The 19,013-nt window shown below is 44.6% G+C and overlaps 1 protein-coding gene across 8 annotated transcripts in view; it reads left to right on the plus strand.

The window, feature by feature from the left end:
• Nucleotides 1-477: 477 nt before the first annotated feature.
• Nucleotides 478-19,013, plus strand: part of ddr1 (discoidin domain receptor tyrosine kinase 1) — a 48,927-nt gene continuing 30,391 nt past the window's right edge. For all 8 annotated transcript variants that reach the window (XM_042108540.1, XM_042108538.1, XM_042108541.1 and 5 more), the window contains exons 1-2: nt 478-913; nt 13,790-13,944. In XM_042108540.1, the coding sequence (XP_041964474.1) occupies nt 13,848-13,944 (97 nt within the window). In that variant the 5' untranslated portion in view covers nt 478-913; nt 13,790-13,847. The remainder of the gene's footprint in view (nt 914-13,789; nt 13,945-19,013) is intronic.

Genomic DNA, 19,013 nt, shown 5'->3' on the forward strand with positions numbered 1-19,013 from the left:
GAAAGATCTGTGGGTAAGGTTAATGTAAAAGCGAGAAAAAGCTTTTAAGTCTCAATAACAGTACACTGTCTCTTTGGTAGCCAATTCCATAGCTGATATAATGTAAACATTCTGAAAAGATGTGGTAGGGGCTGTATAGATTAAGAGATTTAACTTTAAATGTGGTGAAAACATGATACCTTCTCACGAGACAAAAAGAAATGTGTTCATATTTTTTAAATTCATATTTACAACAGTGTTCCCATCTCAACATCTTTGTTTCAAGTCACAACTGCACTCAACATTTCATAGCATTCAATTTAACTTCAGACCTCTTGTCGTTCACTGTGTCCCTCCCATACGCAGCACTGATTGGTGGTTGCTTAGAAGAATATGTAAAGAGTTACCTGAATACGGGTTTTCATTGGTCACAGCCAGTGCAGTTATGTAAATGAGCACCTGGTTGCATTTTGCAAGGCTCGCGAAGAAGTCGAGTGCTGAGCGGTGTCTCATGTACGCAGTCAGACTGCCGGGGCTGGAGTGAAATAAGTCCGACGAAGAAACCACCATAGGCTTTACAGTCTACACTGAGACATTTTTAGTGTAATTCCTTTCCGTCTCTATCCTGCTTTGGTTTAAGCACAAGGTTTTTTCACCGAGCGCTCCAAGCTTACAAAGGACATTTTACGAATTTTGGACAGTTTATATTTTCTTTTGTTGCTGGTCAGTTCGTTGCGATAGACCAAGGTCGAGCGCAGTTTAACAACTGCACGTTTATTGGATAACACCTGTCCTGACAGTTATATGTAATTTTATACATTTCTTTATTTTTTCTGTGAAAGTCAAAGTTTCGCCAGACTTGGGTAGCATACCCGAAAACCTTCTTGACGTGGCTGGCTCAAAGGGTCCTGGAAAGCCTTCGGGTGACTGTCAGGTAAATAACGTTAGTCTAGGCTACTGAAGACATTTATCATATTTAACAAGTTCTCATCAACTTACACAAAGTCTCATCCTAACGCTGTTGTGACCTACAGCATAAACTGTAGGCAATGCAATGATGATTACGAAGTCGTTCCCTTTTCAGTGGCTGGAGATATTGCGACTTATTGCTGGCGTGCTTTACATTAATGTCTAAAAGTTATTATTGCTTGCATGCCGTGTATGAAGTTCATCTTCTATCTATGTCTTTCAATCTCGTGCTCTGTCGATTGGCGTCAAAGAGTCGCGGTCTCTATAAGGGAAACTGCTTTGGCTGTCGGCCACACTCACTTACTAAGGGTATAACGTTGCGCCTGTTTGTTTATGGGGCTGACAGAGAGATTGTATTGTGCCGAGTTCAGACACTCTTCGACTATCAGAATGTCAATGAATACGACACAGTTTTGTAGTGTAGGTTATTATTCACTAACGGGTCGCCGCTCTTCATGATGGAAATGCTGGTTAGGCCTATGCGCACCTGCAATGATCTACCCAGCAGGATAACTATTCCTTCATTTAGACGCATGTCTACGTTGAGTTTGTACATTGCCTATGATACACTCCCAGAGTAAAACTCGTTAGCGTTTTAGGTGGCGTTATTATTAGTTGGTGGTAAACGTTTCCCAGCTTTGACTGAATCAGTTAATTTATGTCTTTGGGCTACGAGTTACGAGAACCATAAACCATAACAAGTTAAGCGTAGTAACAGTACCTCAGTCTTCCTGGGAGAAGTGGGCTCGTTTAAATAGGAGCCTTCAGTTTGAGAATGCAGCAATCCAATATTGGTACATTGTTTGGTGGAGTCTGTCATTGTTCTCCTAACCTACATTTTATAACCTCCACTTTGCTGCCAGCAATAAATTGCAAGGACGGCTAACAGTAAACTTTGCAACGACCAACGACCAACGACACAAACCCAACAGACAGGGTCATTAAAACGACAATGTTTTGGACTTGCCCATAATATCCAGGTGGCTGCTCTGAACCTGGGGTCGCGCTTAGGGCAGTTGTTAACCTGCTGACCCGGGAGTACGGCAGGTGACCTTAAACCAGCCCAAATACATTGGGGGTTCTCTCAGTGGACTATCCTTGACAAGGAATTGACTTTCTCTGGGAGCCAATCATGCAGTTCCCATATTGTTTGAGTCCCCAAGCAAGTCATTTAACCAAGTGTCTTCTGGGAATTAGTTGTTCCTGAAAGTTCAGAATGTATTCGTTTTTAAGTGTGACTTCATGAGAGGAGAAACTGAGTTTGCCCAAAGGCACCAGCTGCCTGGGAGATGTGATAATGAAATCGGCTTGTTGGGAAGCTTTCTGCTCAGGGACTTGTATGAATAAGCCAAAAATGCTGAATACATAATATGCCCTCTCTCTCTTTCTCTCTCACTGTGTGTGTGTGTGTGTGTGTGTTTGTGTGTGTGTGTGTGTGTGTGTGTGTGTCTGTAAACTCATGAAAGTGAGAAAAGGTACATAGCCATGGGGTGGTAATAGATCTAGATGGGTTTTTTTAAGTTACATTCTTATGTACCAGCACAAAGACTAGCTCCAGTGTCAGATGGAGACTTTCTTTGTGTTCAGACATGCTCTGGGCACATGGGGGTGGGTATGTGGCAGCCAGGTGCTATGGAATGGATGTAGCCAAGTGTACTTTACTGATAGTAACTCTGCAACCACTGACTTCATTTTGGAGTTTGTGTTGACCAGTGTTTTGTTGAAGGTGATGCTTGTTAGTATGCCCACGTGGAATTTCTATGCACAAGTTTTCTCTGAGATGATATCCAACAACAACTTGAAAGACACAGACCATTGAATAGATGCCACTGGAGATTGTCCATCCTGGGGAATCCTTGCCATTGGGCAGGCAGGCTGATTGTGGTCTGAATGGGGTGTGTGAGGTATGCTCTGGCCTGAGCTTTGTCAACAGATAAAAGACCATAAATCTTAAACTGTCTCTTGGTCCCTCGCCCATCTCTTTCAATTCAATTGAGGGATGAAGCATTGCCGAAATTCCCACAGGCGACAGCTGTATTGTATTGCAATTGTGTGCATTAGGATGCTAATGCACTCCATGCGGGTAGGCTTTTTATTGCGTTTTGTTAGATTGGATGAGCGGGAAAACACTGACAGAGTAGATTTTTGGGGCATCCCGCTGTTTTTCAAGGCCGTAGGCCATATTATGTTTATATCAAAGTTTTTAAACACATTTTGATGTTAAAGCTTTGTTATTTTATCTCTCAAGAGTTCTAAATAACCAGGATTTTGGAACTTTGCATAATCTATGTTTTTTTTGTTCCAGTAATTCCAATATCATCACCTAATATGCACTTTCTTTCACAACTGGATTCTAAATCATTAGCACAATACAATCTCATTCTGTGTGAGTCATGCAGCTCCTGATGATGTACACATCAGCTTGCATCAGCACCTTGGAAAAGAAAGAAGAGTTACATTGTGATTGTGGTTGTATTCGTAGCTCCAAACATTTCTCATTACCACACTTGTTTTTTCCCTGCTGTTTACATGATCTGTGAGCTGGTTAGTTAGCTAGTGTGTGTTTGCACTCCCAGTAATCACCTGACCTTCACCGGATCTCATTTTCCCACTTCCCACTCCGTCAGACCATTCAGACTCATTCGCCCGGTTGCTGGCATTTAGAGACGCATTTCTTCGTATTCAATATGTCTGTCTGCACTTCCTCTAAACTCAAGGGCATCCTTGGATTGCAGACATGATAGTTACCATCTGTTCACATTGAGCTGTGCCACTTATTGCTTTGCCCATGCTGAGGGAAATGTGTGTTGAGAATCTTGAAAGAGCTGAAGTTACTGATTCATGCAGGTAAACAGGTCCGTATAAGGAGGCCATCTGTGCTAGGAGCAGATAACAGGCTGAGGGCAGGAGGTGGGTGCGATGAAAAATTAAGTTTTTCTGTTAGCCTGTGGTTAATAAGTTCTGAACTGTGCCATTCTTCTGACTTTGCTGTTGATGCTTAATCTTTATGGGTCTTTGCACTTCATTCCTCTCTGCTTCTACCAAAGTGAGGTCATTTGAATATAGGCATGTAGTTTATATTCAACCTAAAATATGATCAGCATAGCCATAAATCATGCTCGGTCAGTTATCATGTCATGCATATTTTGTATGCATATCACACGTTTTTTAAAAAAAACCCACTTTATCTTTTCCATGCTTCGCTGATCCTCAGTACAGAACGGGAGAAATCTGATTTCTCAGCTGTGTTGGCATGTCATTGTTTCTCTTCTCTTCTGCTGTGTGGTGCTCTGTAGCTGGTGAGCGTGGCCCATTGTCTTTGGCTCTAGCTGAGACCCATGTCATTTCGTGGCCAGCGTTTTCTCTAAGATCTTGTGTTACTCGCTCAACTGTGGGCACAGGAGCTCCACCAGCAGGTATTCCAACACGCTTGCCCTAAAACAAATTACGCATTTCAAGATAAACACTTTGAAGCAAGGGAGGAAATTGTGAGTTTGTTTATCTCTGTCGGACTAAACCAATTTCCCTGGAACCCGTCTAGACTTCAGAATCTAATTTCTGCCCTGTTTCCCAGGAGTGTGTGGCTTTTAATGATGCTCAGCGTCTGAGGACAGATTGCCAGTGGAGAGGAGATGGAAGGGAACCTGTTGCCTAATGAACAGACACGCATCTAGAGCTTCCACTGTGTGTCATTCGTTTCCAATCTAATACAAACTGATTTTCTCAGCTTTGTCTGATCTCCCTGACTCCCTCTGCGCCACCCTGACCCCTCCCTCCCTCCCTCCCTCCCTCCCCCCATCTCCCTCTCCTCTCTCCTCTCTCTGTGCCTGTCTCTGTCAGGCGGCATACCTTTGAAGACGTAATTGATTATCTGTGCTGATCTGTCCCTCTCCATATCTAGTTGTGTTCTGAGTCACAGTCACAGAGTTTGTGCGTAGGGCTTTGTGCTCTTGTTGGCTCGCTCCAACTCCGCATCAGGGCATTAACCTTATTCCAGCCATGTAGCCGCTCATTTCATTTCTGTTCTCTCAATTATAGCTCTATTACTGTCAGAATGAATTCAATTAAATTGGATTGTATGCAGCGAGTCTGAGCAGTTTGCATGTCAGGACTAATGCATGTGTTGTAATGCCTCTATAATACAGTCTAGTATGCAGAACATGTGTTGGTGATAATTAGGTTTAGATGTCTATCAAAACAAATATATAGACATTTGTCTCACCTTAACATTCATATACTTATCTGTATATGTTGATTTAGCTAATGTGAATTCATATTTAGTTTTTGTTGTAGTGCCTAATACAGGTGGTCTATTATGCAAGGACAAGTTTCCCTGGACAAATATGCTAGTACAATAGTCCAGGCAAAGTAGCGTTTTACGACAGACTAATTGTAAAAGAAATGTTTGCAGCTTAGATCATTTCTATGAGGTGTCCAGAACAACATAATAAAAGTCCTAAGAAATCCTAGTTGAGGAAATATGTTAAATTCTCATCAATCCAACATGTGTGCCAAGAAGGCCAGGCAACAATACACCCCCAATGGGGCTATTTTTTTCCTTTACTCCTATCAAAATTTCTTTGAAAATTAATTTTAATATGCAAATGAACTATACACTAATCGAATATGCCCAAAATGCACCCAAATAGGCTTAATTTTTCCTTTACTCTTACCACAATAACACTTTACATAGTAAAAGTATATATGAAAAGTAACTGTTTTTGTATCACAAGTTTCTTTTGAAATTAATTTGAATACACATGGCTCCACACTTATTGAATATGTCCTAATTTGCATAGGCAGAAACAGCATTCATATTATTCTATGGGCTAGGAGGGGTCCACATGCACCCCCCACTACTAGACTTAAGTGGTATTTTCTTGTAGCCCTGGTCCCAGAGTTTAAGAAAACAAGAAATAAACTCATTCCCACTTTACCTGGTAGACCACTAAGTAAATTTCCCATTGAAATGAATGGGATGTTATGGATTTAAGTGAAGAGAGTGTATGCATAATAAATTTTGGTCTGTACCATGAAGGGAAAACTGATTTAACTATATAAACCATATATTTTCTGAAAGCTTAGACACTCAGGATGTGATCTAACATGACATGAGACATGTTCCACCCTTCTCATTAGTATGCTGCCCATGCATAATACATTGGGTATTGGTAAATAGTGTATATGGATAATACCTTTTTGGGCTGCTTCATTGGGTGGATTTGGAGTGGAGGTCTGGGCTTGGGAGCGAGCGAGCACAGGCAGAATGCTAACTCCACCCTTGGCTTTTGTCAGCGGGGGATATATTGGAAGAAAATATGGATTTCTTTTCCACTCTGGCTGTACAGAACGATCTGAAAAGGCTTCATGAGAGCAGTGGCAAGCCCCTCCCGAGCCTCTCTCTCCCCTCTCACACCTTGGTGTGTTATTTTGTAGCATTTACACAAAGACCCATGTGGGAGCCTTCAAGTAATTACTCCTGGCTCCTGGCTAACTTGGCTGTGCTTTTGAAAAGCTTTTCATTAAAAAAGGCGATGTTCCGAAGATCAAAGCTGACGGCTTCTTAATTTGACTTCTCGTTTTTATGTCCGTATCTGCCTCTTTTAACGACATCCATGCCCAGGGTGTTCCAAAGAGCGACGTCACCCGCTGCCTTTTTTGAACAGATGAGGAGCATGTAAAAATAGTTGGAGGAAGTTTTTCTGTGAAGTCTAATTTAACACTTCGTAACAGGCGGACATTTTTTTCCACCCTGAAGGAGTGAGGGAAAAGGGAGAGAAGAATGAGAAAGAGACTTACAGAAACATGTAAAGTGAAAGAGTGCAAGACATACCGCTGGAAGGAGAGGGAGAGTGTGCGTGTGTGTGTATGTGAAGATGTGTTTGTGTTAGGGAGAGAGAGAGGAAAGCCAAGGAGATTTGTTTTTGCCTGAGGGCTGCAGCACTGATGAAGGTGCACAGACGAGCGTGACAGATTAAGTTTCCCTCAACCTCCCTGCTTCTAGTGTACTTTCACTGTATCAGGACATGCTGAACAGAGGATACAGGGGGTTTATGTGTGTGTGGAGATTGCCAGTTGAGATATGTGTCCGCAGTTACCTTTGTTTTTCTCTTTAATGCCTTGGTGGCACTCTCTGCTTGTTATTGCCCAAGCTGTTAGCACATTAGGCACTGACCTGAGAACATGTTCCCAGCCCCAGAGCCAAAACTCACTCGCCTGTCCCCACAGTCATCAGAATGAGGCTTTAGGCCTTGTGTATCTGGGCCGCCAAACTGTAAAATCAGCTGTGAGAGAGAGAGAGAGAGAGAACTGGATTTCAAACGCTTGGGTCAATGTGCCATTTAGATGGCGATGGAGTGATCATGTTTCTTCACTCCTTTCTCTGTGGCATAATGCTGAGTTTGGCTGAAAAGATTCCAGCCGAACCTGCTCCTTGATTCTTTTTGGGGTTTTTTCAACCACCGTTTCCTACTCCTCCCTATCCCCTCTTTATTTACCTGTTTCAGCAGTTCTCATGGCCATTCAAGTGCCAAAAGCTCCTTCTCTCACTTTCCCTCTTTGTCCAAACTGCACCTCAGCATTTCTCACCAACCTCAGTGCTGGTGATGTTTCTCTCTGTCCCTCGCTTTCACTGACTGACTCACTCACTCTTTCTATCCCCCCTTTCTCAGCTGATCGTTTTCTCACCGGTCATTGCGAGAGTCACGTAGGTCTGCCACATTTTTCTCCTCTCCTCCTCCTTCCCTCCCTCCATTCTCTCACCTTTCCAGAGGCAGGTAACTTTTCACATCAGACAGCAAATTAAACTGGCTGCACAAGGTGATATATGTCCCAGGCCTCCCACTACCTCACATCTTCCTGTCAGGGTCCAGCAGAACGTTACTGCTGTGTGTAGCTCTTATTGCCGGCTCTCTGGTCTTGGTCCTTGCTCTTGGTCTCGAGTAGAGAGGGTTGATCATCCCCTGGTATTGCTGTTATTTCTTTGAAACACATGGAGCCTGTATGAATTGCTTGGCCACGTCTGTCTGGTGCATTTGAGAGCGGAGGAGTCAGCTGGGTCCGAGGGCGGCTCTCCCTCTCACCTCACCCCAGTGGCCAAGAGAACTCGGATGAAAGACTTCAGCCGTGATTGATTCAGGGATGAAGCGCTTTGAAAACTCTTCAGATCTCCCACTCCCTCCTCCACCTTCCCCTCCTCCTCATCCTCAGGTAGAATCACAGTAGACAGAAACAACCCCTCCCCCCCGCCTGTCCTCTTGTGAAGCGGGATCTCAGTTATAGCCGGAGGCTAAACACATGAGAGGCAGAGGCGGGCACCTAAGCGTGTAGAGACATGGCCTTTCGCCGCCCACGGGCAAGGCCACGTGAGGTGAGCTCGCGGTCTGCACAGCGTCAGCCCGGCTAGCTGTGGGAATGCAGAGCAGTTAGCCACCGCCGTTAACATTCAACTACAGCACCAGTGGCAACAACAAGACTGTCCTGTTCTGGTGAGCGTGAGGGAGGTGATCACAAGGACGTGTTTGAGCCTGGTATTTATTAGCGCTACGCACAGAGAAAAAGCATTTGATCCTATGTCCGCGCTTCTTTCCCATGGCTGTTTATTTTTGCCCTGAGCAAAAAAAAACTCTTAGTCATATGAGATGATCGCTTCAGACAAACACAGACCTTTGTGTATTGGAAGATGATAGAATATCGTGCTTTGTGTCACACTTGCCATGGAGAGTTATTGGCTACCAGTTTCAAATCACATGCCTAACCATTTGGCCAGTTTCAAACATTTTTGCTTTAGCTTCTGGTTTTACTTCCTCTCCATGTTTATTTTCTCAGAATGACCCCAAAACAACACATTTTTGAGCTTAAGGAACTGAGACCGCTGACTTATACTTGATGCTGCGAGACACTCTGACAACCTGTGGCCATTAATCATCGAGATGTGTCCCTGGCGTCTCTGTACAGACCTGTTGAGTGATGGCTGATCACACCAGTGCAGACTAATGCTCTCTGCTGCAGTGCACATGGCAGGAAACACTGTGTTCTTCTGATTTCAGGGAAGCTTTCTAAGAGTACATGATGATGATGTATGGAATATAAAAAAGCTGCTGTTACTTTGCCCAATTGCTTACTTGGCTGAGGTAATGATGATTTAATCTTTACTGTAATCACCCCTTGCATAATGTAACCACGAAACTCTATCCCCTAAATCATGCAAGTTTTTTTTCCTTGTAAAGTGCACTTGCTCGATGATTCTCTGCACTGTAGCGGTTAATGGTGTGCTGCTGGCAAGTCTAGTGGTCCTTTCTGCCAGAGGAGCTCGGTGATGTGTTGAATGTTGAATTGGGGCAAGACACAGACCAACGCAGCAGGTCTGATTCATCTCCCTCTCGCTCAGCCTGATCTGTTACTGGAAGTGTTTGTTTAACAGCCCCCCCACCCCACACACACACACACACACACACATCCCTTATTTTTACATTATGTTTTTCCCCCTTTACTCTCAGTCTTCCTGAGCGTGTGGTGACTCAGCCTTCCTTCTATTATGTGTTCGTTGAACTGGTCAGATACTTCAAGTCTGACACTGGCTGGCATGCTTGTCTGATGTCGCAGAAAAGGTGTGACTCACTGCCGATGACCAGGCTATTACTAAGAGCAGTCTCTTGGGTACCCACTAGGCACACACTCATAAGCTCTTTAATATTTTGAATAGGTTTACATCATAGTGTGACTCCCCCGTGACTCTGTGAGCAGAACTGCAAAGCACCAAATCTAAATCAGTTCTCATGTGTCTGTGGTGGTCGTGCCAAGTCTCGCTAGTGTATGTTTGCCTTTGTGTTCAGGCCAATATTTGTGGGGCAGCCGTGGCCCACTGGTTAGCACTCTGGACTTGTAACCGGATGGTTGCCGGTTCGAGCCCCGACCAGTGGGCCGCGGCTGAAGGCAGCTCACTGTGCCGGGATTAGTGTGTGCTTCACCTCACTGTGTGTTCACTGTGAGCTGTTTGTGTTTCACTAATTCACCGATTGGGTTAAATGCAGAGACCAAATTTCCCTCACGGGATCAAAAAAGTATACTATACTATATATTTGAGTGGGTGTGGGTATGTGTGTGTGTGTGTGTTTCTTGGGATAACTGTCTGTTTGTTTGTGTTGCTGACAGGACAGGAACTTCCTGTCTGAATTTTCTGCAGCACATATAGATGACTTGGCCATCAACACAGCCAGAGGAAAGATAGAAGACCCTTTCAGGAAGAGCCATAAGCCACAAGCCTCAATCCGAAACCACTAGTGTTTCCTGTTCCTGCTACGGATGGTCACGCTTACACTGTGATGTCCAAGAGCTCTTTTTACGCTCTTTTTCCTGAGGAGTAACCTTACCGTAACCTCACTACTCGCCTCGCGTTCACACCCGGAAACTTCCAAACAAAAGACTGCAAGTCCTCCTCTCCACCTCGTGGTCATTACTCATGTCCGCCCTGCAACTCCCCTCTCTGCCTGCTGCTCTTCCTGACGCACCACCAGTGCTGGTGCCTCTGGTGGTGGTGGTGGTGGTGGTGGTGCTGGTGGCGATGGCGGTGGAGGGGTCCTGGGTTTTGTCTCAGAGAGTCAACCTGGCACGAAAGGGGTCTCTGAAGCACACCCAACTCACAGCAGCAGCACACGCAGCCTGGAAATTTGGAAGTGAAATTTGGAAGCGTCTCGGAGGCTCCACATCTGGGCAGTCGAAGGCTGGGGCGGGCGGCTCGACCAGCATGGCGGCACACAAACACATAAAGGCACTGATTCACCAGGCCGTTAAAGCTGTGTGTGTGTTGGCCGTGACTCAGGTAGTTAAGTATTTAGGCCTGCTTCGTGATATGTCTCCCTTCCCTCCACTGCAGAACTCCAGTTTGGAGGTCCAGATTTAAGATACAGTTATATACTTGCAGAATTACGAACTCATCCCGCTAAACAAATAGCCCTCGCACATGTGATTAGTAGTGACAGTTATAGCCAGTGAGCTCAGTGTTGGATGGTGTGAGAAGGCTGAGTTCAGCCGCACCTCCCAAATACACTGCGCTCGACATGGGTCCGGGCAGAACATTCTCTTGGAAACGCTCGTTGTGCTGTTAGGTGGTTTCTATGGAGTACACCGCCAGACTCTGTTTACTCTGGGACATTGAATTTCATGTGATGTTTGTCATTATTGAAGGTGCGATGTCATTGTTGAGTGCAAGTTGGGATGCCAGTTTGTATACGTCTGCCATCTGTTTCCGACCGTCTACGCCAGTTAGCAGTTTCACGCACAGAAGGGCTGCTTCCTAACGAGCCAGACGCTATTCAGAGTACATCTGTATTATGAGATTATTTCCCCGTGGAGAAAGGACCACCATGTTTGCTCTCTCTCTCTCTCTCTCTCTCATTCTCTCCTTCCCTCCTTCTCACTTCCTCCCTCCCTCCCTCCCTTCCTCTCCTTCTCTCTGTGCCTTTGCCACTGGTTCTGTCTCAGTGGTCCTGTTGTCCAGGAAGCAGGCAGCTGGACTGCTCCGAGTCATAAGTGCCTGCGGAGTTTGGGCCGGCTGATGGCCAGAGTGGGATGTCATCCTGATTGGGACAGGGCTGTGGGAGCAAAAAAAAGTTATATATTTTTTCTATAGCAGGTTCTTCGTGGGCTGTTTTTGGAACATCGTCGTTCTCTGAAGCTCTAGAGTTTGTGTGCCGTCCGTCCATGTGAGAGTGTGTGTTTTAGATTATGTAGGTGTTCGTCTTTACACTCCACTGGAGGGCCAAGTTTTCTTTTCTCCTCCTCTTTCTCCTCTCTCCCTCTCTGCATCTATCGCTCTCTCCTCAGGGTTTTAGGCAAACATTGCAAGCACATTTCTTCCTGTGATGGAAGACCCCATGTCTATACATGTTCTGCTATGGATGCCATGGTTACTCTCTCTCGTGTGTGTGTGTGTGTGTGTGTGAGAGAGAGAGAGAGAGAGAGAGGAAGAGTGTGCGTATGTGTCTGTGTGTGTAATGTAAACAGATCTGTTAAGGTCCTGATCTCCGTTTCAGTCGGACTTCCGAAGCCAACTGTAATAAACCAAGTCCTTGTATTTCAACACAGTCATTTGGCAATCACTGTTCTTCCATTCGTTTCTCTCTTTATGTATTTCTCTCTCTCTTTCTCTTTCTTCTCTCTGTCTGTCACATGTGAAAGTCTTTGTTGAGGTGTTTAGTCAAAACAAACCACCTCCCCCTCCATTTTCTGAACACTTGCACCCTGTGTCTGTTGCCTAGCGCCTGTCTCTGGTTCTGGACAGCTGCACTGGCTGGCAGTGTCTGAAATCTCTACTGTGTGGAGAGTGTGTACAGACACACACACACACATACACACATGTACACAAACACACACTACACACACACACACACACACACACACACACAGACATACATATATTCAGTCATGCACATACCTCAAACAACACACACATGTACACAAACACACACACACACACACACACACACACACACACACATACACAAACATCCGAAAGACTCCCAGACCCAGACACATACAGTATATGTAAACCCCACACCCTGTATCATCTGGCTGGCTCTGTCATTCCTTCATTCCTGCTCTCCCCCGGCCTCTATCTTCCCATAAGTCTTGTCTTTATCTCTTTTCCATTGCCCTTTCAGCCATGGATCCCGTCCTGCCCGCCCTTATGCTCCGACCTACACACACACACACACACACACACACACACACACACACACACACACACACACACACACACACACACACACACACACACCCTCCTTGTCTGTACAGCTGTGTGTCAGCTGTCCTGCTCTCTCAGTGAGGCGGTGAGGGTAAGGGAAACACTGAGGGCTCACAAACAGGCCTGTCGCACCCCTTTAGGGCAGCTGTCACCGGCGTCGTCCCTTCCCCCACCACCCCTCTCACCCCACCTCCCAGCCCAACTCCCTCATTACACCCCTTTACTCCTGCTAGGGGGCTTTTCAGACAAGCCTCTCCACCACCACCACCCACCACCCCACCACCACCCCAGCCTCCGCTGCTCCTCCTCTGTCCTTGTCCCAGTGCCCCTCAGCCCCTCCATCTGCACCCACACCCACCGCTGCACCGACAACCATCTTAAGCTCGCCCTACTTTGTGGCCCTGGCCATCAGCGACACAAACATGGCTGCCGCATTTTTAGCAATTAGAAAGCGTAGCACGCATTTATTAGTGTGGAAGAGATGACGGGCTTTTGTTTTTTTGAGTTGTTTTTTTTTGTTTGGTCGCAGAGCCCCCTCTCCTCTCTAGCCTGCAATGCTCTGAAATGCGGTGCTAATATGCATGATGCCCGGGCACATCACGCCTCGTCAGGTTGTCAGGCCCGGCGTAAATAAACAAACTGACTTTGAAGCGGCTACCGCAGCAGGTGTCAGGCACGGGTGATGAATGGTGATTTCACAGAGGCACGCTCTTCAGGGATTATTATGCACAAAGCAGACAGGCTCCCATTTTCTATTTTATTTCTTGTTTTTTTTTTTTCCACTGGCTTGATCTGGGCCATTTTGTTGATGTGATTTTGCTTCTGCGCGCAGTGCATGGCGGTGCAGTGTGGCGTGCACCTGGGTAATGGAGGCAGGGTGATGTTTACAAAGAGGCCTGACAAGAACAGATGAGATGTCAGGGCCCATTATGAGTGCGCCACACAAGGCGGTCCAGAGTGTTTTAGTTGCAATTCATTACATTCAATTCATTCATTTAGAATGCAGCATTCACAAAGCTCTCCATTAGTGGTGTTTTGCATTAGCCACCTCTCTAACCCCTCTCTTCCATCTGCTGTCTCCCTCTCTTTTCTCACCAGGTATGTCTGTAGCAGTCAGCCAGTCTCCAGACAGGTAACTTGGTGAGCTGTCGCTGCCATGGCAACGCTGAAGCTGCAGTTGTTGCCGGTCATCGCCGTGGCCCTGTGGACAACCTGGGTGTTGGCACAGGATCAAGAGTGGCACTTTAACTCAGGTAAGCTCCTCCACTAGAGCTGTGGTACACACAGACAGGGCACAGGCGATGATAATGACAGTGTGGGATGGCTCTGAGGTGCGGACAACTTTATCCTAAATTGCCCAGGTCTGTTTTGGTGTCATCCCAAAAAAGCAAGTCTTGGCCCAGAGAGGAAACCGTTCCTTCCCATCAGAAATATGAAGCTCATAATGCCTCTGGTGTACATGCTAAATTAAAAGACGCAATCCATTTTTGGTCTTATCATCATCATTTTCTCAGGCATTGTTCTGGGATTGCGGTGGGAACTCCTGTTCAAAAAGAATGGATAATCCCAAGCCTGCTATAATAGGGCTTCTGCAGACAAAGGCCCTGCTGTTGCTGCTGCTGAATGTGTGTAAACCACCACCACCAAGCTGTAATTATCCAGCGCCACATCCCACGTCAGTCTCTCTCTGGTGGACGGGGCTGCGGAATGGACCTGCCCCTGGCAGCACCCTGGCACAGGTCTGGGCTGGCACGTAGTCCTGGTCTGTAAGCGAACACGAGCAGGACTCATTTAGTAAACAGGAACTAATCTCCGTCCGTCCCGCCACTGGGGGTCGGAGAGGGCAGGGGAAATGAAACACTGTGACCAAAAAAAAACTCCTCTGTCATAAAGAGAGATCTGAAAGAAAGCCACCACAGAGGACAGATGGACTGTGCGATAGCGATGGGGCTCACTATTGGCAGTGTGCACAGTTTCCAAGCCACTCGCCAGATTTCTTTTTTTTAGGTATCTCTTTTACACACACATTTCCTCTCCCTCTCTTTCTCCCCCTCTTCCCTTCTTCCTCACTTTCTCTCTCACTCACACACAAACACACACACACAAACACACACACACACACACACACAGACTCTGACATGCTCATATATTCTTTTTCTCACACACAATCAGATGAACACATAGATACATACAGGGCATGTGTGTGGAGTTGTCATGGAGAGGAGCTGGTGTTGTCCAGCTTTTGGATTCGGTGTGTTTTATGGATTGAGGGAGGGAGGAGTGGATCAGAGGAAAGGAGGAAGCGAGGTATGAGAAACATCTCCCTTGGCGTGTGTAAAAAAGGAAGAGTGAGAGAGTGAGAGGAAGAGAATGAAGTCCAAGCACATTAAGTATGGAGGAGATAAGGGAGAAAGAGAGTTGAGAGGTAAAGTGTAAAAGAAACAGAATATATAAGAACAGTTGAAAATCAATGAGGGCAAATGTGTAGCAGCGATAGAGAGATAATGAAATAAATTATTTTAGTAGGATAACCCCTTGATGTGTACCATCTCGTTTTCGAGGGGGTCCTGAACAAAATATCACAAAAACATTACACAATTATGTACAATGTATGTACAATTACAACATAATAAATAACAGGGAATAGCGATCATTCAAAATATAGCCAAGTGTTACTGTAACATGTAAAAAATGTCAGTGAGATTGAGTGGTTCAGTATAGAGAGAAGAGTGAGAAATGAGAAAATTGGAAAGGTGTAAGTCTACATGTACAGTTAGTATGAAAATGAGGCATGCCAAGGCATGTTTAAACAGCCTGAAAGATGAAATGGAGCGAATAATTACTGGTAAGTTATTCCAGTCAGAAGGTGCTTTAAACATTTACATAAACAAAGATGTGGACTTAACATTAGGTGCTGAAAAGAAAAGCTGTACAGTATGTAAATGATGAGTGGAGGAAAAAGTAACCAAAAGCTGTTTTAGACAAAAAGGATATCGTAGCACCCCCAATTATCACCACTTTTGTTCGGAAATTCTAAAACAACAATGTTTTTTAACACTTCAAAATAACATTTGCTAAATGAACCTTATATTTTTTCAGTAGCCATAGGTGTGTAGATTTGAACAAAATCTGGTTTGATTCTTAACGGGAGCATTTACTGCCTGAAATATCCGATTTTGTTTACCACGCTCGGAGTTATAGTGCTGGCCTGATGGGTCGCCTATTTACGCCGTTTCAACGGCACATGAACGGTTAGACCGAGAATTCTCGTCATGAAATTTAAATTCCACTGGAGCTCCAAGCGGATGTGTACACGCAGCCTTACAACACTGTTTACAGCTCTTCGAGTCACGGTAAAATGTCATTTTTGGTACATAGCTAATATAGATACACCTATGGTGTGGGTGCTTGCGTTTCTTTAGGAATCCGCCATCTTTGTTTGTATAGAAATGGATATTAAGTGACACATACACGCAAGACGGCGGAAATACGGGACCGACGATAATAGGGGGAGTTCCGATAGTTGAAATGAACACATTTAAAGATAAATTGCAACCAGTGAATCTGTCTTCTTATATATGGTGTGGGCAAGACAAGAAGTTCATACATTGTGCAGTGATGAGTTGTGAATGAGCAGAATAAATCTACACAATCTATTAAACTATAGTAAGAGGAGCAAGAGAGGTATTAGAAGCAATGCAATACACAGAATCAGCATAATCCATTATTGGCAATATAAGTTGAAGAGCGACCTTTTTTCTGACCTTAAGTGGGAAACAGTTTCTGGAACAGAAAAGGAGACCAAGACTATAATTCAATTTATGTACAATGTGATTAATATGGTAGTTAAAAGAAAGCTCAGAGTCAAGATATAGGCCCAGGTATTTGATACGGTCAACGTTCTGCAATGTAGTGCCGTCCAGACAGGAAATACAACATGAATGTGTTTTGCATTTGGATTTGATGTTCTGTCGAGAACAAAAATCATAAAAAAAATCATAAAAAAATCATGCCAAAAATCATAGTATGTGATTTATTTTTTTGAAGAGTAACTTATTAACTGCAAGCCAGTGTTGTAAGTCATTAAAATCAGACTGTAGGTCTGCTTCAATCTGTACTAAATTTGTATGTGGAGTATATATAACCGTATCATCAGCATAAGGCTGAACAGAACACTTACAAATAGAGGGAAGATCATTAATAAATATGGAGAAAAGAAGTGGACCAAGCGTTGATCCTTGAGGCACACTATACTGTTGAGTTAAAGTGTCAGATTTGTTTTAGGGATGTAATTATCACGGTTGTCGGTATTATCACGGTATTTTTAAAAGTGTATTCAATATGTTCAGAAAGCACTGATAGGCCTACACAAGCTGAAATATTTTCACACGCTGTCAATTAAAAAATGTTCATGTTTAATTGGCTATGTGCTTATAGCTTAACTTACCCTACCATGACTTGGAGTTTGCTATTTCTGTTATTTGGACCCAATGAGTGAGACCAATATAAGTGTTGAGTATTCTGCTGATAACGTGAGTGGAATGGATTTAATGTGGACGCGAACATAAGACGCAGAGTGGCTAAATGATAGGTTACAGTGGACGTTTTGCGGTGAAAATGTCCCGCCTTTTAAAATCGGGTGAAGCCTAATCCGAATCGCAGTTAAAACCATCAAAAGACAACAGAATCAGTAGGGTACCAGTTTTGTTTCATTGTACCAGGCCTACTGCATGTCAAAAGCAGGCTAGGATGAAGTTGGGAAGGATTAAACACACTGTTTCTACACTGCGGTAATCAGCCGTGATAATTATGATATTTCAAAAGAAAAAGGTAATTGTTATCATCAACATTTTTTATCGCGGTTTACCATTATACCAGTAATTGTTACATCCCTAATTTGTTTCCATTAATAACAACACATTGTTTTCTATTGTGAAGGCATTAGTTGAACCAGAGTAATGCAGTGTGTGAAAGGTCAATTGCGTGAAGTTTATCCAGAAGAATGTAATGACTAATCAAAAGCCTTTGTCAAATCAATGAAAATTGCACCAGCTAATTCAGAGGTGTTCAAAGCAGTGAGAATATCTTTGGTTAATTTTAGCAGTGCAGTAATTGTAGAGTGATTTGAACGAAAGCCAGACTGAGAAGGTGACAGGGTATTGTTTTCGTTAAGATAGCATGACAGTTGATTATACATTAAATTTTCAAACACTTTAACGACTGAGCAGATGACAGAAATTGGTCTATAGTTGTTCAGATCTAGTACATCGCCTCCTTTATGTAAGCGAGAGACGCGTGAACATTTCCAGGTACTGGGTAATTCATATGTGGACAGAGACATATTGAAGAGATCACATACAGTAGAGGATACATAAGTACATGAGCTAGTGGTTTTATGAATCTGGCTTCGATGCCATCCAACCCAGGACCACTACTCATTTTGAGATCATTTATAGCATCCTCTACCTCAACAGGTGTACAGTAATAGTCCTAAAAGAAAATATGCTCTCAGTAGACTGTGGATTATTAGGTTTTATTACCACAAGTTAAATTACCACAAGTAGATGATTCAGGCACTATAGAAGAGACTGATGAGAAGTGCTTATTAAAGGCTTGGGCCATTAAAAGTGGTTCTTGTAACATTTCATTAATAACTTTAATTTGCTTAGGTTCAGATTTGTTAGATGCATCAGTTATTGTTTTGAGAGAGAGAGAGAGTGTGCAAGCCAGCGAGAGATAGTGCTAGGAGAGGGAAGAGTGTGAGAGGACTTTATTGGCAGCGGGATGATGATGTAATGAAACAGGCACCTGCCCATGAGAGACTGGCTGGTCTGGGGAGAGGGGGATGGGGGGTGCGGGCATGGAGTTCTGGGAGAGGGTTTGTCTTCCAGCTTCACATTCTTATCCCCTGACTCACCGACAGCAACTGAGCGTGTCACACTGCCCCCCCCCCCCCGCCCAACCCATTCCGTCCCCCCTCCCCCATCCCTCCAGCCCCCCCTGTACCCTCTTTGGCCACTACAGCACCCACCACACGCTGTCAGATAAGACTCGATAATCTGTCCTCGTTTGGTAATGCCTAGGCTTGGCGATGACATATGAGGCTGAGCGAGTGTTCCACAGTGGTGTGCCTCTGTCTGTCTGCCTGTCTGTCATGTCCCATTCAGTCTGTCTGTCTGTCTGTCTGTGTGAGTCCGTCCTGCCAGTCTGCCAACGGTGACAGCAATGTGCATCCCTTTGTATGCGGTTACAGTGTGCTGTGATTGTGATACGCCCCACTCCCACTCTGCCTCTCTGTGTGTGCTACTCAGGCTCCCTATGG

The sequence above is a fragment of the Alosa sapidissima genome, chromosome 10 (genome assembly GCF_018492685.1).
Source record: "Alosa sapidissima isolate fAloSap1 chromosome 10, fAloSap1.pri, whole genome shotgun sequence".
Lineage (NCBI taxonomy): Eukaryota > Metazoa > Chordata > Actinopteri > Clupeiformes > Clupeidae > Alosa > Alosa sapidissima.